The sequence below is a fragment of the Centroberyx gerrardi genome, chromosome 1 (genome assembly GCF_048128805.1).
Source record: "Centroberyx gerrardi isolate f3 chromosome 1, fCenGer3.hap1.cur.20231027, whole genome shotgun sequence".
Lineage (NCBI taxonomy): Eukaryota > Metazoa > Chordata > Actinopteri > Beryciformes > Berycidae > Centroberyx > Centroberyx gerrardi.
The window spans coordinates 16,737,967-16,761,747 of NC_135997.1; the positions used below are offsets into that span (position 1 = coordinate 16,737,967).

At 42.1% G+C, this 23,781-nt stretch overlaps 1 protein-coding gene across 6 annotated transcripts; it reads right to left on the bottom strand.

The window, feature by feature from the left end:
- Window positions 1–750: 750 nt before the first annotated feature.
- Window positions 751–21,892, bottom strand: mindy2 (MINDY lysine 48 deubiquitinase 2). 6 transcript variants are annotated; one of them, XM_071903656.2, is made up of 9 exons: window positions 20,903–21,892; window positions 20,251–20,308; window positions 17,777–17,841; window positions 11,805–11,963; window positions 11,359–11,461; window positions 9,422–9,564; window positions 8,309–8,482; window positions 6,761–6,943; window positions 751–5,771 (listed from the first exon to the last, which is right to left on the bottom strand). In XM_071903656.2, exons 1-9 carry the CDS (start codon window positions 21,812–21,814, stop codon window positions 5,583–5,585), a joined length of 1,986 nt encoding a protein of 661 aa, XP_071759757.1. In that variant the 5' UTR covers window positions 21,815–21,892; the 3' UTR covers window positions 751–5,582. The 6 variants fall into 6 exon arrangements, with proteins under 6 accessions (XP_071759757.1, XP_071759755.1, XP_071759756.1 ...); XM_071903654.2 differs by having other exon boundaries at window positions 6,755–6,943; XM_071903655.2 differs by having other exon boundaries at window positions 751–5,759; window positions 6,749–6,943.
- Between the last annotated feature and the right edge of the window lie 1,889 nt (window positions 21,893–23,781).

A 23,781-nucleotide genomic window follows, 5' to 3' on the forward strand; every position in this document is an offset into this window, starting at 1 on the left:
CATGTTTTCTTTGATACGTCTCTATCAGCTTGGCACATCTGGATTTGGGGATTTTTTTCCATTCTTGCTTGCGAATTTGCTCAAGCAAGGTCAAGTTGGGCTGAAAGTGTCTGAACAGCTATCTTCAAGCCATTCCACAGATTTTCAAAGGGATTCAAGTCTGGGCTTTTGGCCGGGCCACTCAAGGACTCTTGACTTTGATCATTGTCCCGTTGGAGCTTAATTCACCGCCCCAGACTCAGGTCTTCGGCACTCTGAGGCAGGGTCTCCAATAACTTGCCTGTGTTCGGCACCAGTCATTGTTCCCTCTATCCAGGCCGTGCTGCCATGCTGCTACCACTGTGCCTCGCAGCAGGGACGGTGTCAGATGGGTGATGAGCTGAGCCCGGCTTCTGCCAGATATTACGCTTTTTCATCACAGCTGAAGACTTCAATTATGTTTTATCAGACCACAGAATCTTTTGCCTCATGCTTTCAATTTTTCACATGACTTTTTGCAAACTCCTGGCATGCTGTCACAGAATTGGATTCAATGGGCTTCACATTGTAGGAAAAAAACAATTAGTGCTATATACCTATAAAAATGTATGCTCCAATATAAATTTCAAATAAGTCACACACAACATTAACCATTGATATAAATGTATGAATCAGGTTTTTGGTCAAATTTGTCTTGAGTGTGATTCTGTGATATATGCCTTACCACAAACAATGACAACAAAGCAACTATTGATTTTAGTCTTTTATTATCCTGGTACTTCTAATCAGGTTGAATGTCCCTCGTCTATAAGGCATTTTGTTATATATATCACCATATACATTTTGCGACTGTACTGTGAAAGGCTACATACATTATTTGGTCATTTATGTAAATAGATGAACATTTAAACCAACACAAAAGATTTATCCTCCCATATTCACAACTAAACAGGTTCCTTTTGCTTGTATTTTTATATAAGTGAAATATAAACATAATGGGCCATACAACGAAACTGATATTCTTGGGGTAGCTAATGAGATTTTACTCTGCCTTATGTTTCATTCAGCACTATACATGCACCACAAAATAACATCTGGGAGTTGATATTGCATTCAAGAAAACTTCTCACTTCAGATTGTTTAGCAGTCTGGATGCACATGTCTCATACAACAAGAATAAACATCCTCTCCCTACTACACAGATGACAACACTCAAGCCTTAGAAAACAGCCTTTTCCTCTTTTATGTCAAAGTATGAGCATATCACATTACATTTGTGAAAAGCTATGCAATTAAACAGACTTTGACTGGACTGGAAAATAGCTACCTGAATTAGGGATGCACCTATACCATTTTTTTTGCTGATCAAGTAGAGTACCATTTGAGCCATTTTCTTTATTGCAGTTTTGTCCAATCTACACATTTTCTGTCAAATTGTGCAGAGAAACTTTACATAGCATAGACTTATGTAATCAAATTACACCCACCTATCTTTTTTTTTTGTAAAGTAATTGATAAAAAACCTCTCAGCATCATCAAATTAACTGTGTGCTGGTACTCAGGATTTGTATTGATAGCCTTCTGCCTGGTATAGATGCACCACTAACCTGAATATATCAAATTGCAGCAAGTTCTATTGAAATGGTTATATACTTTGTCAACAAATACACTCCTTAATTTTAAGCCAAAACAGTTTAACAGCCCTTTCATACTTTTACAAATTAATATTTTATTCAACTGGCTTGAGAGCAACGGCTACGAAGTCGAGATAATTCTTTTGGCCATTACTTTTAAAAGGTACCCAAAGAACAATAGCACTCTCGCACAATTTCTGTTCTGTATAAAATGAGGTATGTTTCTTTTCTCTTAGTGCATATCAATGTAACAGTGCAAAACCAATTACAATGACTACATGTTCAAAGACCACCTTGTCAAAATACTAATTTTACAGCATTTACCCCACGATCACTTTTACAAGGCATACAAGTAATCACTTGAGACATTGAACACACAATATCCTTCTGATCAATTAATCTTAGGAACAAGGGTGAAACTGAAATGCACATTACAACAAAAAGATCAAATTCTGGTAATAAGTGTAATGAATATGAATAGCAAGATAATGCACAGTAGTAAATCTGAAAAAAAAAAGAGAAAAAGGTGTGTGGCATGCCTCTACCTCTCGCTCATACAAACACCGACAAACAATCTTTCAGATTGATGAAACTGCCCTAACTGAGGTTCCATTTTTAAACTTCCTTTGGAATGTTTAATCAGCATGATCACTTTATGGGCCGAGACATGAAGGAGGTAAAACTTGGGAATTCGGGTCCCAATGATACCCTAATCTGAATTTAGTCATGAAAGGTTCTACAAAAAATAGCACATTGCTGCAGACTGTTGCCGAGGAACCCTCTCCTCTCTCCTTACTGCTTCAAGCTATTTTTGAGGATCAGATTTATGGTTCCTCTCTTACTATCTTCTTCTAAGTGTGTATTTAAAAAAAAAAAAAAAAAGCTGCATGGAGAGAATTGACAAGGAGTCTAGGAAAGACCAGAGACTAAAAGGATGTATTGTAGACCATTTCCCCTCTTTGACTTAACTACTACGGTAGTCATCACTAGTATAAAGGACAAAGCACACCATACAATCTGTACATACTTAACATAGTGTTCCTTTTTTGGGGGGGTAGTCCAAGTGAACACAAGCGGAGCAGCTTCATCTATTGTCCTTTAGTGTGGACTTCAACAATGAGGGTCTTAAATATTATAGTGTTAAGTCCTCTTACATGTCAAAATATTCCATTGACTTCCAAAGCTATGCACAAGTTTCTTCAAACTATAAAGTTGGCCTATAATCTGTTGTGTGTGTATACTACTGTGTATACATACACACTTGTGATTGTGACTGACAAAGTGACTACAGGCCAAGGTACTGCCGATACAAAGCATACCATTTGAAAAAGATACTCGAGGATATGTCCCTTCAGAAAAGGCCTGAGAGTATTTCTGATGTGTGTTAAAATGCATGGATTGTCTCATTCTGGTAATACGCCTGTTTCCTTTTGTCCTATAAAATACTTTGAAATGTTGTAAGGCGTTTTATATACAAAGTATAGCCTTGTGAGGGCCAAACAAACAGGGAGATCAAAGTCCAGCCTCCAAATCAAGCCCATCAGAGAGGCGTCCCATAGGTAGCCTGCTGCCCCCATCACATCATCTTGCCAGGTAGGAAGCAGTCCTTACAACAGTAGGCTTGTTCTTGTTGAACAAAAACGGTAACAGACAAACATGGAGACCACTTAACAAGCACTGGAAGGAACTCCTACTACAACTGTCTTTCTTGATCTGACAAATAAAAGGCTTGAGTCAAGGCATCCAGCTGGAATGTATAGATACAAAAGTTTCTCAGGAGGCAGTCCCATGGTAGGATAATGGCACAAACTACCAGCCAACTCCACTGTAAGTGTGCATAAATCTGTACATAGTGTATTTGTCTGTTGCGGTGAGGAGCGCACAAGTTAAAAGGTCATACTACGGAATTTCAGTATTCAAAAATGTTTTTCCTTTGCCCTAGGACAGCTCAATTTGTGAACGAACTTCCACTATTATCCCCTGTATTCCACAAATGAGTGACGAGTTTGTCCCTCCCTGAATTTGAGATGTCACACTGATGTGCAGTTCTACTAAGAACGGGCTAGAAAAGGTGACAGTGAGGTTACCCAGGGGAAAACTGCTAAAAAAACGAAGCTTGTTTGGGTTTACAGCTCAAGCAAGTCAGTTTCACATCACTGCAACTGGAACGGATTCAAGTTGTAAATCTTGATGTCACAGATTAGAGGTGTGGATTCAGGCTTTAAGAGGGAATTCACAAATATTAATTGAACTTTCCTAGACCAGAGGAATGGTGAACTCCTGAATTGCGTGGTATTCCTCTTCAACACCTAGCCACAATAGGAAATCCTACACCCAGAATGCAACAGGGGAGGTCACGGTGGCGTCTGCACACACACTACATCTCTTTAGCGAGTGGCCAGAAGAGACTGACAGTGAGAATGGGGCGAGGCGCTGGGCCTCTCAGAGTGTTTGTATGGGATACTGCCATAGCCTTTAAACTGGTAGCAATCTAAACTGTTTCCCACAAGCGGCTTAGTGCTAAGATCATCTTAGTGCCATTCTAAGTGTTAAGATGCTTTTTGAAAACATGGTGAACTGCATCCTGCAACCCACTCCACCACTGCATCCAGTTCTTTCTCACTCAAACACAAGGTCAGACTCTTTAGTTAAGATCAGCCACACCGTCCTGCTGGACTGTCAGTGTAACGGTCCAGAAACTAAGCAGTTGTAGTGAAGAATATAAATGACATTAGGATTGTGACATAAAAACATTAAATGTCCCATAAGTGTAGCTTAACTAATACAATTTAAAATATTTGGCTATTTCCAAATTTAAATTGTTACATCAGCAATGCTCAGCAAATGAGACATGTATACCATACACATGATTATACCATATACATAGCATATGTGTATATACCATACACATGAAAACAAACACACATTCACATTCAAACAGAGCAGAATACAACACTGCCATACTCTGGTAAGGCAAATCTGAACAGGGCAAGTAGTGATGAGGATTAGTATGTAGCTACAGTATCTGGCAGCTATCTGGCATTAGTAACCCTTTAGAAATCCACATGATTTGGGTACATAGTGTTTAGAAGGGGGACACAAATGTTGTTACATTAATTTCCAACAGGCAATATTATGAGAAAATCCCTTTCAATTTACACAAAAATAAAACCTCTCCCAAAAGCTATCTTTCACACAGATACATAAATAAAATGTGTAACTTGGCATCATTTAGAGAGGTGTAAATATTTCACACAATGATGTTCTTGTTACCTCATCTCCAAAAAAAACAAAATCGCATGGCCAAACTCTTGATTATTTCAAACCAAAAAGGCCTAAACAGGCTCCACCAACCAATAGCTAACTGAACAAATCCTAAGATGATTTATGCATCTCTCGCTCAAAATATCTTCAAAAACTCAAATAAAACAAAAGCCGGTTTTATCTATATATGTTCTGTAAATACGAATACAAAAAATAGCTTATAAACTGCAATAATGAAAAATGAATGACAATGGTTTTCTTGGAAAAAATACGGTGAGAGGGTGACATTTTGTTTCTGTAGATTTTGTCTTTTGCTATAAAATATACCACCCCGAATAAACTTGACCCCACATCACAAATATAGTGCACTGTGCGACTTGTAACAAAGTTTGGCCAACTCTACGAAAGATAAGGGGTAGTTGTGTCCCTTCCTCTGATGTCCGGGTTCCACTGAGGATAGAGGATAGCAGGCACCAGTGGTTTGGGAACGGCAAATCCTCTGTTAGTCTTGTCGCGTCTCTCCTCCAGCTGTCTCCCTCCCTTCTTGCCTCTCTTTGTCGTCAAGTGGGGGCTGTGCGTTGTGTGTCAAATCCATGGAGAAACAAATGCTGTCCCCTTTCTCACATAAGCAAATGCACAAAACACACGCACACACACACACACGCTCTCTCTCACACACACACACGCACACACACACACTGTATGTTACAAAATAACACATTTGTCTTTATCCTTCGGTTCTTTCTTGGGTTTGCGCTCCCCAGCAGAGGGCTGTTTCCCCGGGCTGGGCGTGGCTCCGGCTGCTGTTCCCGTCCCGGCCCCAGCTGCCGCTCCGGCTGCTCCCACCCCGCCTCTGTCTGCCTCGTCTCCCCCCGCAGGCTCCTGCTGACCCTGCTGCACAGACGGGACAGAGGAGAACGGGACAATCAGAGAAGCTGCCTGGGGGCTCGTTACAAACCGCAACGTGACACTGCGTCTGAGACGTAAAATACGCTCAACTCCTTCTGATCGGGTCATCTACGGGAATTGTGTCATCAGTGTACTGTGCAGGGTTGGGGTCAATTCATGAATGAGCTCATCAATTCATCAATCAATTCATTTCAACTGAGGAATTGGAATTGGAATTTGAAAAAACCTACAGGAAACAGAATTGGAATTGAATTGCAATTTCAGGAAGTTTAATTAAATTCAATAAAATTCTATGACATTTTTGTTTTTTTCTTACCACATATCTGAGATTACACATAGTGTTATACTGTATATTATCAATACTGAATATCATAAAATGTTAGAAGTACCTTTCAGGTGTTTTTTAAAACATAACATGTAATCGTAATACATACATTATGATTGAATGTATTTGATTTGTTTAACTGTCTTTTATTTGATTCATTGTGTTTGATTTATAATGTTTAGCAAGTCAACACAACCTCTCTTAGAAGTGATTCTGTTTCCTGTCATTCCAATTCCATTCCAATTCTGTTTCCTTAGAGCTGGGTGACATTCCAATTCCAATTCCAACTCCAGGAATTGAATTGGAATTTACCATGCATTCTCAATTCAATTCATGAATGGCCGCACCCTGGTACTGTGTATCGGACTTCTATCTGCAGCTGGAGGCGCAGTAAGTGGGGAGACTGTCCTTCAGTAAATCCCTACTAGTATCACAAAAATAAGAATAACCCTTTTCCCACTTAATTCCTCAATTAATTGCTCAATGTGGACATCCTGTTAAATCCTCCATCTCATTCTGAAGGACAACATTTTCCACCTCGCGTTACATGAAATGCCCCACATTGGTTTTCAGTCTTACTTCTCCTCCCTTTCCCCACCTAACCCCCCCTATCTCCCTTCACACACCCCCTCCCCACCTGTGCCTGTGCCGCTGCGGCTGCGGCGGCCGCCTGCTCCTGCTCCTGCTCCTGGTAGTACTGGGAGGCGCGTCGGTCCTCCTCCTCCTGAAGCTTTTTAGCCAGCTCTAGGTCACTGATGCCCTCGGGGAGCTGCTCCCACTGTAGGTCCTGGCTCTGCTGCTCCTGCTGCAGCGACAGCGCCATCAGATAGTCCTAGATACACACACACACACACACGTGCACAGAGAGAGAGGGGGAGAGAGAGAGAGAGAGAGAGAGAGAGAGGGAGAGAGAGAGGGAGAGTGAGAGAGAGCGAGATAGTTGCTTTTTTGGTGTTTTACGAGCACACCTGTCAGTGTGACGACTACTTACATGCTGTATTCTGATATGCAATAGATGAAATCTTTTTCAGTCCTTAACAAATACTGCACACACATCCAAGCACACACACACACACACACACACATTTTAACCCACACACAACCACAGCTGCACCAGCTCTTAGTAACTCAGCCATCTGTGTCTTTATCTTCAATATTTTCCATTTGTTGTGTTATCTTCAACATGTTCTTTTTGTAGTAATTATGTGTTCTATTATCTTCAATATGTTCTATTTGTTCTATTCTTTTCTACATTATATTCTTTACCACTGCAGTGCAATGACCCAAATTCCCCACGGGGATCATTAGAAGTTTCATCTAATCTAATCGAATTGATCATGAGTGTAGAAAATTGTCTCAGCTGATTTCCACGATAAAGCTCTCTCACTGATAAGAGAGACTGGGCTTGTGCAAACGAGGAGATTAAGAAGTGATGTCCTCCATATTCTTATGTGTGTGTGTACGTGCGTGTGTGTGCGAGCAAGGCAGACAATGTGTCGGCCAGCCTGTGTTTGGACCAAACTGGCCAACCAATGAGCAGACAGCTGTGAAACCAGTAAAATGCCTAGGAGACCAAAACCCCATGCATTATTAAAGAGGCCGTTGAGGAGAGTGTGCTACAGCTATGCATGGGACAGAACGGAGGGGGGCGCCATGCATCCCTGCTATCTGCTTTACAGGCTTTCAAGTGTCTAACCAGTGGGGTGTTATGTGTGTGTGTGTGTGTGTCCGTGTGTGTTTGTCTCTGTGTCTGCTTAAAATGCACGTATGGGGAGCTTTTACACATCTATTATTGAGGAACTTTCCCTTACAATTTTGTCAGCCTGGGATGGTGTGCAGTTGAAGCAGAGAAGTACAGACGGCCACTCTCAAATTCACTTGATTTCCCTTCCTCATTATTTATGCATTTTGATGACTTTGTGCCATTCCCCTTCTTCTCGGGTTTTGATGTCTCTTGTGTTGTTCTTTTGTCTCACCCACATACACACATACTCCTCCTTCTCTCCCCTTTCCCCCCAGTGTTTATATGATTTCTGCAAAATAACTACAACTAAAAAAAAACACGGAGCAGCAAGCCTGAGGAGAGTACAGCCGGGGCACTGAAGATCTGTGTAACATTACCAGGCACAACATGCTAAAGTGTTTCAGGGTGGGTAAATGCTGGGTCTGCCAGCCTTGCCTTCATCAGTGTTCAGACCTGGTCTATCTGGTCCTGCTGTCCGCGGTACACCGTCTCTGGATCAGAAGGAGGCCGCAACCGGAACTCCGAATCGCAGAAGTTGCCGTCTCCGTCCACATTGTGGAGGCTCTCCCACACCACCTTCTCCTCCGTCAGGAAGCCTTGGTCTGTGACCAGGAGGTACAGCTGGCCCTAGGAGACACACACATACTTAACGCATTACACATACACACCTTATCAGTGTCAAACCGCATGTAAACGTCATCGCAACTTTACAGATTTTACCGTTAGTACACAACCGGGTCTTTTAGGTGACTGGTGGTTTATCATGACAGTGCTAACAGGATTGTATGTGTGTATCCATGTGGATGTCTTGGGTACTCATAGGCCTTTATCTAAGGGTTACAGGTGTTACACACAGCTTTGCTTACATTGGCAACCATACTGTACTATTCAAAACGAATGTACGCAGGCTCCACTTCCCCTCCTGTAGATAACAGGAAAGGTCTGTCCCGGCTGCAGTGACACGGCACGGCAGCGCTGGGCGGGAGCTGTTGGAGATAGGATGCAGACCTGTAGGTGCTCAACAGGACCTCCTTAAAAGATCACCATGACTTGTCTTGGTACGCTGCATAGCCGTTACAATTAAATAGGGAGTTTTCATCAGTTTTAAGAGCATGATGTAGGAACGCTGTGCAGTGAACACTCTTAAGGGACTGAAGTGTGAGGATGTTTGACAGTTGGGAGGGAAGAGAAGCAGAAAGAGGAGGCCGCTGAAGTAATTCAGCTGTTAACAGAAAGATTATAACACTGGATAGTAGCAAGGTCCCTGTCTTTATCCACTGGACATAATGATTAGACATCTTAAAATATTGTGTTATTTTAATCAAATATCAATTAAATGCTTTGTCTTTTGTGTGAAAATCAACAATCCATCAAAAGCACAATTTCTTACTGAGTAGCCCAGAGAGAGGAGTTTGATTAATGCAGAGTTTGTAGTGGTTAGTTCACAGACGAAAGAGAAGGCAACTTGTTTTCGAGGGTGAACCTAGTTTTGCTGATGTTTGCATGGACATTAGCAGAGAACGAGACAGTCCTGGTACTGGTGTAGTCAGTACGGTGTGTTTTTACCTTGTATTTGATCATGGTGCTGAAGTGGTTATTCCTGAAGAAGACGCAGAGCTCTCCCTCCTGTACAGTGGATGTGAGCTCACACAAGCCGTGGTACGTCAGCTGAGTGGCTGTGCTGCTCAGAAACTGCTCCGCCACGATGCCTACCGGTGGCAGAAGAAGAAACATGCAGGGAAAAAGAGGGAGAGGTTGACCTTGTGAGTCCATAGCAAATGCAGCAACGTGGACCCATAACCTGTTAAGTGATACTGTAGGAGCCGTTTTGTTAATATTGACAAGGTTAATTTTTGCATGTGTTGTTGGTTTTGTCCTTAGTTCATGTAATTCATTTACAGAAAATGAACTTCTGAGAGTGGATTCATGTTATGGATTTGTTCACGTTATGATGGTGCTCTTATTTTGAAAAGTCTTACCTATCACTTACCTATTGACCTGTGCATAGTTAATATGGCGTCAAAGGTAGCTAATTTATTAGCTCAGGAAGACGCCAGTGCATAGTTTTTCCTTGTGCTTTCATTTTCTAAGATTTGTTTGTCACTTGTAAATTACCTTTTTATTTGGATCATCAACACTTTCATCAGCCTGTCATCATCTAGTTGCCATGGGCTACTGGATGCATCACCTAAACTACAATCAACCATCAAACGGGGTAACTAAGTCTGTACTTATTCAGGCATACCGGTCACGGCTTGGAAAGCATGTTGGAAACCCTGATGTGGCGTCTATAGTGGCTGTTTGAGAATTTTGATTCCTTGCATTTGGAAGCCACAGTTACAATAGTGGACTCAACATAAACGGACAGGCAGATGGTGAGTGACATTAGTGAGAAAGAGTGACAGTCAATTTGGAGTGAGTGTGAGAAACACCGACAAAATCAGTGTGAAAGACAAACAGATGGAAGAATAGACAAAGGCTGCCCTAGAAACGCTGGAATCGGCACTTAGGAGGCGAACATAACAATTTTAGCTCTTTGATTGGTGTTTGTCCCACACAGTGAAAATATTTAATAATTAAGCCCATTAAAAAGTTACAATGACAAATACAAAGAAGGTTTATGAGAGTTTTATAAGTGGAATAAGACAGCTGAAATGATGTCAGTCCATTTAAAGGCTGCTCCATTTCAACATGGTGTAAAGTGCTATTTTATCTCTTAAAGCAGTGATGGGCAACTGATGGCCAGCCAGCAGCATCAAACCGCTTAAATCTAGTCCTCACATCAATTTCTAGGCTATACAGTTCATGCTGTAAAAAAGCCTCTCAAGCCAGGAGAGAAAAAAACATCTAACAAGTTTACACTGTCCAACAGAAAGGGGTGAATGCAAGGTATCATCATGGGCTAAGACGGAGATCTTGATGGGTAGAACTGGCAGCTCCCCAGCTGACAACTAATTAGGAAGCATGATGTTGAATGAGAGAGTATTTACAGAGGAGAAGTTACACACAGCTGGTAGGGCTACTGTGAGCTGTGGAAGCAGCTCATTTGTTGAGTAGCCACATGTACTTGGCTTTATTTGGACTGGGTCAGTGGTTTTGTGCAGAATGTGTTTGCACTGGGCAGTCCAATACACACACCCCATGTAATGGATGTGCCGCTGAATGAATGTTATGCTGTAAAATCTCATTACTCTGCAAAGCTGTACTTGTACCATTAGATGTAAACAATGAAGAACTCGATACTTGACTGCAATGTGCAAACTTAAGAGAAAGAGGACATTATCAAAATGTCAGTCTCTTGTGTTTAGGCCATGAAATGAGGTTTATTATTTTTGTCACTTTATTCTTTTGCTCTTTTATATCACCTTTAACTACACAGGGAGCAAACTGAGAAACAGAGTAGTGAAATGTGGGCCTTAATAAGCAACAAAGATGTAGGAGAAGGGAGAGGCAGGGAATAGGGAAGGACAGAGGGAAAGCAATGAAATGACTAAAGCACTCACCTTCCCCTGCCAGCTCACTGCTGTCTGACTGTTTGCAGGATATTATCTTCTCTACCAGCTGGTTGTAGCTGCAGTTGCCCACTGCCTTGACAATGTCACGCATCTGAAAACAAAGATAAAAAATAATTAGGGAAAAGAGCATTCACCAAGCTTTTGTCCTATTGTATTATAAATAGAAGAACAAGCTACAATATCATGCTATAAAATTCACAACGGAGAAAAAATACAGCTAGTAACAGGGTGTTCATATTTACGCTATCACCACTGTGCAGACTTGATTTCAGAAAAACAACAAGAGGTGGTGGCTAACAGAGTATCAGAATATCAATATATAACGGTGGAAGATGAGAGAGAGAGATGCGCAGGGAGAGAGAGGAGAGGCCAAGAAAATAAGTTGGGTTGAAGAGAGGGGAAGGCAGCGCAGCAGTGAGGAAGGTCAGTCTCACCTGGGGGTCAACCAGCCAGCCGTGGTAGAGGGGGATGTCCAGCAGATCAAACACAATGCATTCTGGGGTGTACTCAAAGACGCGCACCCCTGTGAACTTCACATTCACATCCAGACCCGTCTGCAGCTTGTGCAGCACCGCCATGGCATCACTCATGTTCTGGGGAACAAGGAGAACAAGGTCTTGAATTCAGGGCATGATGATGTTTGCTTCCATATTTACACATATTATGGAAACGTTCTACAGTATGAAACACAATTTCTACACACATGAAAATTGTCCGAGTTAGATAATCCATCACAGTAAACATGAAGCCTTAATTTGGTTTTGCCAAAGTTTCTGTTTTATGATTATTTCACTGTGCTTGAGTTGAGCGTGTTCATATCAGTGCGCACATTATGTTAAACTCTGCTTACTGTCAATCACCTGACACCCACAGAAAGAAATGCAAGTTTCCGCCAGTAAATACTCCCTCAAAAACATGTCGCCTAACACGCTTTGTCACATCCATGTCTTTTTACTTGGGCCGTCGTAGGTTTGACACCGTAATGTTTGTATTTTGAAATGATGAAAAACGAGTAAATGTAAATGACTGGGGCAAAATGTAAACTAGACGTAGACAGTAGACAGGCTGTACCTCTAAATGACACCCGCCTTCTCCTTTAACTGCAAGGAAATGAATCTAAGTTCACTATTTAGCTACATCACTTGACACACAACTTCTGTGTAAACTTTAAGTCTCATCAACATCACTAGATGAGTGATACTTTCCTTTGATATAATCTAGCAAGCCCTAAATGCTGCCTCTTGCATTTCAATGGAATTTCAGTTGCAGGATGAAATATATTACTATGTTTCTGGTTGTAACTGTGTAACTTGAGGCAGGGAAATGGGTGAGCAATGCTTATGGTTGATATACTATTTCAGGGCTTAAACATTGAGCCTGAGAATTAGCTATTTATTCCACATTGTAACAGAGGACTATAGGGCAGAGTCCATCCTGTAGCTGAAATCCCACTGAGATGTACAGTGAATAATAATTATACAAGAAGCTGCTTTTTTTTTTTTGTTTGGCTTAGTAGACCTTCTCAAAGGAAGATATCTGGTGAAGTGATGGGTCATAAACTTCATGCAGTTATTTTAGTGAGTTACCAAATATCAACTTTAAATGACTTTAATTTATTCTGTTAACTTGTCCTAATACTTATGTCATATATATTCTCTAATATGTTGTACCATGTAAGGAAATATTCTAGTTCAGGGTTTTCCCAGGTTTAAAAGGGATCTTATGACGTTGCCCTGTCATGAGGACTGGATGACATCATGTGGTTAATTTGCATGGCTGGCATCAGTCATACCAATTTCAGGGTCTATACAGGTTTCATCAAAACAAATCTAATGCTATGTGCACAACACAGGCCTTCATGCTCATATCTGATTTTTTTGGACGATTGTTCATATCTATTCTAAGATGTTTTTCTATATTATGAAATTTCATAATATATTCATTGATAATATGGTATTTATTTTTATGTATTTTGTAAACACTGTATTATGAAATTTAACAATGTATTATTCAGTATGCTGTATTTGAATATGACGATTTATACACTATGAATGGTGGTGTTTTTTTGACCAGGTGACCTATCATGTGACCTGTCTAAAAGGCTTTTAATGGAGGCGGTGTTCATTGTCTTTCATGTCCGATGAAGAGCATAATGGCTCGAAGCGTCACACAGCCAGTAACTGGCAAATAACTTTGCAGATGGGAGTAGAGCAGTGTGCGGACTCTATTTTTAATTTTACAGTGGAGATGTGTTCCACGAGCAGTGAGCTCCTCCAGCTCTGACGCTTAGCGAGGAGTGGTGAGGTGAAAAGCCTTTAGCTGGCCCGTCTGAGTGTGTGGATTAGAACGCTTATGAGCAGTGATGGCAGGATTAGCAGGACCCATGTAATGGACCACATCTCTTTACTTCAGGGCAGAAGGCTTCAGTCGAATAACAGCAGATGAGCGCTTTGAGATCTGCTGATTAGCACGCCATCACTCAGATCTGTCTGTGTTTGTGTTGGAGTCACTGCCACAGTGTAACATTAGCACAGAACAGACTCTGCTCTGGACTGTATTTGCACTTTCATTCTTCAGAGTAAACATGTCCAAGCTAGGCTGCTCTGCCTCTCTCACTCTCTGTTAACTTTTCCCATAATTGAGTTAAAATAAAATCATAAGTAGAACAAATGAACTGTGCTCCGATGTAGTTGGTACAGCATGGTGTTACAGTGCCAGAATGAGGGATTTGATTCTCACATGGGCCACCCATATAAGAAAATGTACGAACCCATGGTAGCATAAGGCACTTGGGGCGAAATCACTCAAATCAATCAATCTAATTCATTCATAACTCACCCAGGTAAAAAACATTAAAAGAATCGGCTTTCATTTCTTAACATTGTTAATGACAAGATGCACCCAGCAGTGCCTGCTGACACGTGGGAGTTCCCACATTAAAACATAATGTGGCCTATAAATCGAACTATCATCGAGCCTCAAACTGTTGGAAATAATAACTAAATAGGCCATGTTCTCTAGCATTGGGGAATTAACCGCTTACACAATCTAGCATTCTGATTTTAAATCTAAAAACTACCAGTGTTCTGCCAAGCAAGGCACTTGAGCAATACACTCTTTCACCACCGCTGTGCTAGACACAAGTTACAATATAAATGCTCTTTTTTTTGTTGATATCTTGATCACATTATTTTTATGTCTGTTGTTCAAAGAAAATCACGCTAGGGGGATGAGATTGTACAGGCTGACATGAGGCTCTGTCAACAATAAACACTGTAATCTGCATCCTCTCAGATGTTTGCTGTGTGTGTGTGTGTGTGTTTTGTGTCTGTCCACCAATATATCTTCAAAATTATTAACAGAACCATGAACCAAAAAAACCTCCAAATCAATCAGTGAGACTGGGGGACAAAAGTAAACCATTACATTAAGTCATTTTCCCTGTAGTTAATGATCAGTTTACAAGGCTATAAGTCCCACAGTGAGCGTGAGGTCCTACTATCATGAAACCAGGTATATATAAACAGCTGTCACTGTTCTACAAATTTGTCAGATGGACCGTCAAGGTAGTTTGAAAGATTTTTTGAATTACAATCTGTAACTCCACATGTTTACTTCCATGTGAAAAGATAAACCTGAGGATTTGGTCCTTTTCAAGGCTCTACATAACTTGGAGGTTGTGCTCCTGTTTTCATGTGATGGTGACAGCATCAAATAAAAAGGTCCACCATAATGCCAACTAGTTTTACTCTAGGTTTTATGAGGGAAAGAGAGGAGCCTCTGAATGGATCTAGACAGTCCTTCCTCCTGTTACATTATCTCAGATCAATACTCCATTCTCACATGCCTGCAAGCGAGCTGCATAAAGCAGTGATCTGTCTGTTTTAATCAACAGGTTACACTTGGGAAAGCACAAACAAATGACCTGATGGAGAAACACACAAGCCAACTGTCGGAAATACATGTCTGTTTTTGTTCCACTAGCACTCTGGATGTCCTTTATATTAGACTGGAAGGGCAACATTTCCACAAACATTTCGGCATTCATCATTTTTTTCTTACCTGAATTAGTTCTTTGGTACGATCAAAATCTATGTATGTTTGGAAACGTGAGAGGGCAGATAGGCTGAAGAGGTTTCTAATTTGAAAGGTTTATTTTTTATGCAAAGTCACTAAGTCACACAACAAAATGTGTGTCAATACATTTGTAAGCCTAATTAGGCTACTGATAATAACCATATTAACTGAACAAATTCATAGGCATAATAGGCCATTCTATTAAACTGGAAACATGTTTAGCTGATTTATTTTTAATTTCATCCAAAGTGCGAGTCTCTGATGTCACAGCACTGACAGTATCAGTATTTTCTTGGTTGTGGTCACTCCGATGCTGACACTTTTAAAAATTATATTTCTTTTTTCACTCATTCCCGACAACAACATTTCTATTTCAGAGTTTTTCTTCTCGAGTCTCTTTGCCATGGATGCTCCACCTTCCCATTAGTGCTTCCTACATTAGTGCTTCCTAAATGTGTGCTTCCTTAAGTCAGCACACATTTCATGGGGTTGTCAGGGGCATCTACCTATATGCTAATCAACATCAACAGACATGCGCATCCAATTCGTGAGCAATTGGCATTCATCATCAGTGACGCCTGAGCGCACGCACTAAAGGGGTTGTGCATGCATTTTCTAGGCACTTTTCTCAAGAACAAAAGTAAGAATAATTTAAGAAAACTTTTGTGAATGATGCCCATTGTTGGCTTCAGTCCATATTTTCACAGCAAATTAAATAGAAGAGGCATCTTAAGCGTAATAGTGTATTTCTTCCAATGCTTGAACACTGCCATCATGGATGAATGGTCCTGCAAAGCGTAAGAGCGCTTTAGAGCTGTGTCCATTGAGACTTTAACGCAGAACAAAACTACGCTCTCACTTCCACAGCTCCTCTGAGTAAATATTTAACAATAGCCAAAGAACATCCAAGCAATCGCTATTTTAATCCTCATATCCTCCTGTGACAGATGATGTTTTGAAGCTGAATTTATAAATAGAACTAGGCCTATCTATTATGAACTCATACAGCTCTCTTCAAAATCAGGGCAGCTTCAGATCAAATTTGTCACTATCCAAAACAAAGGCAAAAAGCAATGAAAGTACACCTCTCACGATGTGAAGAAGAGGAGCCTTTTTGTTTGACACGCACGTTAGCATACTAGAGACTCGCTCTCTCCTAGCATCCCAGATCCCTGCCCACTGTAGTCTCCTTCAAACTCCACATGCCAACCACAGCACCTAGAGCCACCAGCACAGACACACACAGGGACGTACAGACACATACAGACATCAGGACACCCATAGGAGAAAGAGCTCCGTGCTCTGGGCCAGCGTCCAGGATCAGACCACCATAATTACTATGCAACACAAACGCTAACCACTCCCTCAGTTTAACTCCGCGAGCCGAGGACGCCGCCGTTTCATTTAAGAGGATGTATTTCAGCTCGACTTAAATTTAGAAAGACCATGCCAGAGAGCAAGCTACGAGGAGGCCGCACATTATTTTTTCTCCTCTCTAAATGAGGGACAAGTGTGGATTGAAACCATTCACAGATGTGCTGCTGGTTCCCTGCCACACAAGAGTGTAGAGGAGGAGGAGAGGCAGGGCCCCTCCCACACTGTAGGCAGACAGCAGAGATGGGAAGAAGCAGGGGAGCTGGAGCTGGAGCTGGGCTTGGAGCTCCTTCTCTGAGTGCCTCTCTATGTGAGCCACACACACACACACACACACACACACACACACATACACATACACAGCCTCAGTGCTAGCCTGGAGCGGAACCCAGCCATGCATCTCTAAGCGTTCACAGCCATGTGAAACAACATGATCTGACACTGCTGACCCCTGTTGTTCCCTGGGCCTTGCAAGACACGTCTTATGTAACCTATATAGGAGTGGGGGGAAAAAAACGCTAAGCTGCAGTTTTATATGGCTTGCAATCAACCCAGTGCTGATTTCCATATTACCGAACATGCGCTGACCTCTGCAACCTCAATGCAAATGTTGTGCAAACCCACTGGCGTGTATGGACACAGCTATACTGCATATGAGCAGCACCTCACTTTGTATACTGCTGCACAGAGTCAGTAATGGCGGTGAGAACAGCAGTCACAAAATGGAAAAGCGGAGATATTTTGCGTGTGCAAGGGGAAAAAAAGGGGGACCTCGAGTTTAACTCTGCTGCTTCCACTCAATTAACGATCAGAGAGAGAGAGAGAGAGAGAGAGCGATAGAGAGCGAGAGAGAGAGAAGCCCTATGCTCCTTGAACTCCATGAACATGAACACTCAGCAGTCTGCTTACACACACATTTAATAACAATGGTCTGCAGTGATTAGGCGGGCCTTACCTGCTCATAGTTTAGCCGCTGGGCCTCAGAAATCTCTTTAGGCTTGGTGTCAAGGATGTAGTCGCCTGCAGAGGGAGAGAGAGAGAGAGAGAGAGAGAGAGAGAGAGAGAGAGAGAGAGATATGTCGCACGAGATACAAAATAAGGAAGCTAATTAAAGGAAGGCAGAGACATGGGCAGGGAAGATGATGGATGGAAACAATCCCCACCTTGATCAGCAGGGATATGCAGTGATTAACAAAATGGCTTCACAACTCAAGCGTTTGTACAGAACATGACACTACCGACGGCAGATGCTGTGAGACGTTTCTAATCCCCGGTCCCGCCGGACAGCTGTTTTTGCAGGAAGGGCGGGTCCCAACATGTGGGATCAGCCGAGTCCCTGTCCAGCGGGGTGTCACCTGAGAGTTGTGTCGACTCAGCGAAGACAGAACCGAGGGGCAGAGACCGTAAGCCGGCACCTGCCTGGCTCCTGGTCGCCCTCAGCCTGATCGGCACTACAGACGAAGGGTCACTGTGCTTACCGTCATATCATGTATACGGCAAACCAAAATCTAGGCTTTACAATAGATCAAGGGTAGGCAGTGATTTTTCAAGGCAGGCCACATACAGAATTGACCATGACACCTCAGGCTATTTTGAACACCATATTACTGATATGATTGTTTTGTTCCTTATACTGCAGGAACCATTTAAAGTAATTCACATAGTAAATAGAAATGTCATGAAAGTCCTCTACAAATATATTCTTCTTCTATTGTTGTTAATGTTCTATTGTAGTCTACTCCTGTATTTATGAAAGGAGAAAGGAGTCTTAATGTATTATGAACTGGTGAATGTGAATGTATGTATAAATCTCTCACGCAACTATCAGCAGAGCTTTCATTGAGAATTACGTAAAGGGACGCCATCGACCTGTTGTCAACATCAGACACATGAAGTTAAACAGCTGCAGAGGGAGAAAGATACAGACTGCCATGCTGCATCTTAGCTTGACTTGCAAACTGATTTCATTAAAGCAAATAGAATGAATGCAGTATATCCACAAAAAAAATTGCCTATTTTGGACGTTTTTTTCCCCCCTAAGTAGCACTTTACAAATAACATTGAGACTGAAGCAATATGATTATAATTGGCTGGCCCAGACAGGCAGGGCAATTTCTTTATCCGCCACGCTGTGAAAAATAACTGCCGACCTCTGGACTAGCCTGTCAATGCACAAAATAAAGCTAATGTTACCATGAGCAAGTAAACAAACGTGATTTTGCTCATTAAACGGTTGTTGTGTACAAAAAAACAAACTCCTCTGATTTGATCTCCACCCTCCATGCAGACTTCGGTGCAAGTGAAGAATGCTCCCAGCAGGGGGCCGACCAGCCGAATGGCTTTTCGCGGTCCACACCAGGGAAAACCCCTTCGCTCTGTCCTCCAGTGAACTGTGGTCCTCCTCCCTGACTGGGTCTCGCTCTCTCTCTCTCTCTCTGCTGCTGGATCGCCGGCATTGCTCCATGGTGAACTGCTGAAGAACCGCCACCATCCTCTTTCATACCGCATCTATCTCGCCCTCTACGCTTCATCACCCCTGGCGTTTGTATTAATGCGTTGTGAAGAGCAGGGTCGAGTTCAGGAGTTATCTAGCAGCTCCTGACCATTACACAAGATGAATCGCTTGAGCAGGAATCGAAAGAAAGCACGAGACGTCGCTTTGACTCTGAGAAATTCGTCCTCAGAAATGCAACACAGATGCCACGTTTGGAGAAAAAAGAAAAATGCGCGGAGAGTAAATACCGCCAAAGTCCTTCAAGAGCCGGGGTGGTCAACACACACAGACAAGTTCAACAATCACATAAAAAGGAAAAATCGACCCGAAAAACAAGAGTTCACATGTTATCTTGTGATCTGGAAGAGTTTAGTCTCCTCATGCCAAAGGACACTGACAGCTCAGATACTGCAGCCAAACAGAAAACTGCTGAGAGGAGACAGTAGTGGGGACTGGCTCTATCTCGGTGAGAGTGCCTGCCGTAATCAGACACTCCACTTTGATATCGTAGAGACGTTCGAGTTATGAGGGGCGGCAGGAGGCGCAGCATGCCGCGCAGGGAGAGGAGGTGGCTCCTGTTTCCTTGACAAAAGCAGAGGACTGGCGCACCGGGGATTCCCCTTCCTCTGTTGACTCTGGAATATATATCTGACCTTAAGCAAGTTTGAGGGGACATGAAACACAAGTCATGTTTACAAGTGAGGACTCATGGGCAGCGCTCAATCTACTAAACCTGTTATTTTCTGCAAGGTGGAAAACAGATCAGGAGGGGAGGTGTGAAGCGAGGTTAAAAAAAGCCAAGCAGAAAAAGGGCCAGATCCAGCGAGGCAACACGGTTTGTTATTGTTATTATAATGATTTTTTCCCCCCTTCATCAATGATGGTTGTTGGAGACACGCTCTCCTGTAACAGGTTTCACAGCTACAAACACTCACCGAGATATTCCATTAGTTGTTCAGCGGTTATAATTTCCATCATAGGTGGCATCTTAACCTGCAACAGAAACACATGAGCACCCATTCATCAAACAAAGTGCTACAATAAATGTTAACCAAAAATAGGGCCAAACAGACGTCTCCAATTACCGTTGGACCCAATGTCCTGCAGTATACAGGAAGGAGCAGTTTAACAGACAGAAATTCACTTTCACAGAAGGTGCTTAGGGATGCAGAGGCACCAAGTTTTAGTTTCAGATGTGCATCCATACCACCCATCTCTTATCTACCATTAGTAATTCTAAATGTTTTATCAATGATGCAAGTCATACAACAACAGGCTCACATCCAAGATTCAATTAGGGAGTGCAGACTCTTACAAGAGAGGGACTGGGCTATATCCACAAGCTTTATTTTCTAAGATTATACTCATAATCTGACAGGTAACCTCTAACCTAACTGAAAAAACACACACTTTGGAGAGATAGAGCACTTTGATAAAAACAAATTCGTTTTTATTTCATGATCTCACTGCCCTGATAGAGTTCAGGGAGCACTTATCACTTATCTAACTTATCCAAGATGCCTATTTGTGGTAAGTCAGTCCCTCTATCAGATTCCTATTGATTGACACTCATCTCAGAGCCTTTACCTTCCATGCGAGCAGAAGGACATTCATAATTGCCAGTAATGGACACGGGCCGTTCTCGTTCTGGGTGATGATCGGCGTGTTCTCATCCTTCCACTTGATCCACTTGATGTGGTATATGGACTGCCCGGCGGCCCGGTCCTTGGCGCACGAAACCTTACTCCCATCCACCCCGTACTCGCTCTGTAGAGCCAAGGCCAGCCCTCTGTCCTCCAGCCCCTCGCTGTTCAGGTCCGAGCTGGGGCAGGAGTTGAGGTTTGAGAAGGACTCCAGTGAATCTATGCTTCGAGATTCCCCAGCCAGGCTCGGATCAGGGTCACTCCCACTTGGCAATCCCTCGGATATGGTGTGATCACTGGGTAGCCCCGATTTGACGTTTCCCGTTATTGTATTGTCCGGACATAGATGTGTCGGTTTGGCAAGTTTCGTCTGTTCGATTTCTGCACAACCCGAAACCTCAGCATCCGCGTCTGTGTCCCTCGCACCCGATGCCCTGGGAAGAGATGAGGGCAGGCCATCCTTTTTGTTGTTTACTAACTTTGAGGTACCACCCTCGCTATTTCCTGTAGCCAGTACCACCGAGTCATGTCCCATCCCGTTACTGATCTGATCCCCCGACTCCGACCACGATCCGCCCGCCTCGGTGTCCTTTCCCTGCACCGGGAGGATTTCGATCATCTCCGGCATGTCAGATTTCTCAGCGCTGGAAATGACAGTAACGGCGCTGGGAACAGTAGCGGTGCTGTTATTACAACTAACGTTAACCAAAGTACTGAGAGGAGGCTCACTATTCTTGCATTTATCGGTTGCTCCTTTCATCCCACCAACAGCCGTAACATCGTCCATCTCTGCTGCAATGGTGGCACACAAAGAACTCCCCTCCATATCTCGATGCAGGTTTGCATTTTTCTCCATTTCGATTTACAAACTGTCGACAGATTTTAGCTAAATTGCAGCTCTAGCTTCAGTCCCGAAGACGCCATGACAACTCCGCGAGTGACGTCATCAGAGTGAATTGCTTTCAGACCGAGCAAGGGGGCGGTAGAAAACCAACGGCAAGCGGTGATGTGTTTACGTGTCCTCGTAACCCGTAAACTCTAGAACGTTGTTGCCTGTTGGTTGATTACATTTTAGAAGTCTCAGCAGTTAAATTAAAGCTGATGTTTTATGATGTTTCATACAAACATAAAGCCTTGTTTGCGATTTTCCCAGCCAAGCACAAAAGTCACGAATCATCGAGCTAGCCCAAGTTTCGCACTTATATTTACAACATCTGGCCTGGATCAACATGGGTGCAGCTTGATATGCAGAGCAGACACAAGCGCAGGTGTTGGCCCGTTTACGAGGACCATTGAATGCAGCATGAACCTGCCGTGTGTGCGTGCGTATGCATGCATGCGTATGTGTGCACGCGCATGTGTGAGGAGAGTCGAGTTGTTTTGACTGCTCAGAACAATCTACATGCACTGACTGGAAACAGCCACTTGGTGGCAGAAGCTACTCGAGCGAGCACAGAACAGCTAATTCAGAAACTTTCCTGTCTGAAAATGGGATCCCTGGAAATCCCAATCAAACTATAATTGTGCTATTATTTTGAAATGGAAAAGGTTCACAAACAGATGTTTGCATGGAAGTCACTGAGAAAGTCATGATTTTTCCCTTTATTGTACAATTATACACATGCAAAGAAGAATAGTAACACAGCCACGAGCAATATGAACAGGACACACATAAAACAGTGTAACTTTGTACAATGCCAGGGGTCTTATTTCAACAATTTATGTTCAGCAATCAGCAATTTGCAGGTCTTTGCCTTTTTATTACTGACATCATACATAATGCTCACGGGGTCACCTGATAAAAAATTGGGAACAGCCTGCCACAGGCATATTTGCAATAGATGGCTTTCAAAACAGAATATACAACTAAAAATATTTCCGTGTTTATTGTGAATTTAACATTTGATTTGTTTTCGATTTATTTTCAAATTTTAATTTGAAATGATGTCTGCTTTATAGCGCTGACAAGTCTAGTCAACATAACATTTGACTATAATTGGGGGGCACAAAAAGCCTACATGTGAGAGCAATTTGAAATTAGCAAATATTATCAGCTAACTTGATAGCTTGATCTAAAATCTTTAAACTTTGCAGATGGTTTGAGATGTGTGTCTTTTCTCTTCAACACTATGCTTTTTATATATTCTACTTTTTGCCTGTTCCTTTTGCATTCGGTTGAATGGTGTAAAGTTCAGGTGTGCTGAAAGACATTAGCTGGAGTGGTTATTGCTGTCTTCATTTACTCTAGCAGGAATTATAATATACATAGTGGGCAATGTGTTTCATAGACTTGCTTTATGTTTTTCTGAACTCAGTTTCATTTGAGTTGTTTCGACATTCAGTTTATCAACTACATTTTATTTTCCTCAAATCATGCCAATACTTGAGACCATGCCAACGCTCACTCTGTAAGCATCTGGATCAACATGGCAACATATTTGTCTGTCTCTGAGTACCAACTTTGTAATGCTAACAGACATTAACAGACTGGTTAACATTGCTTGCTTGTTAGCTGTACCTCACAATAAAGTGGATGCCCCATGAGTCTGTAGAACATTTTAGCAGAACAGAAAAAACAATAAAAAGCAAATTCAAAATAATACATTTTTAAACAGATTTAAAAAACAAAACAAAACTACATTGTAAATCTGACTTGTATTTTATTACTCATGCCATGGCTCCAAGCAAAGACCAAAGAGTACTAAGGAGTGAAGAGCAGACTGCATATTTTACTCTCAGTGGAAGTACTGTCACTTCAATTAAACTTCATTTACTCAAGTCAGAGTAATTAAAAAAAAAAAAAAAAAACAAGTCAGAGTAATT

What these genes read in the sequence shown, in the direction of transcription:
- mindy2 (XM_071903651.2), bottom strand. Translation starts at nt 21,814, where the DNA reads ATGGAGAAAAATGCAAACCTGCATCGAGATATGGAGGGGAGTTCTTTG. An exon ending in ACAACTAATGGAATATCTCG is followed by an intron (nt 17,842 to 20,250) that starts GTGAGTGTTTGT and finishes CTCCCTCTGCAG; the next exon opens with GCGACTACATCCTTGACACC. An exon ending in AGCAGGACCAGATAGACCAG is followed by an intron (nt 6,944 to 8,308) that starts GTCTGAACACTG and finishes GTGTGTATCTAG; the next exon opens with GACTATCTGATGGCGCTGTC.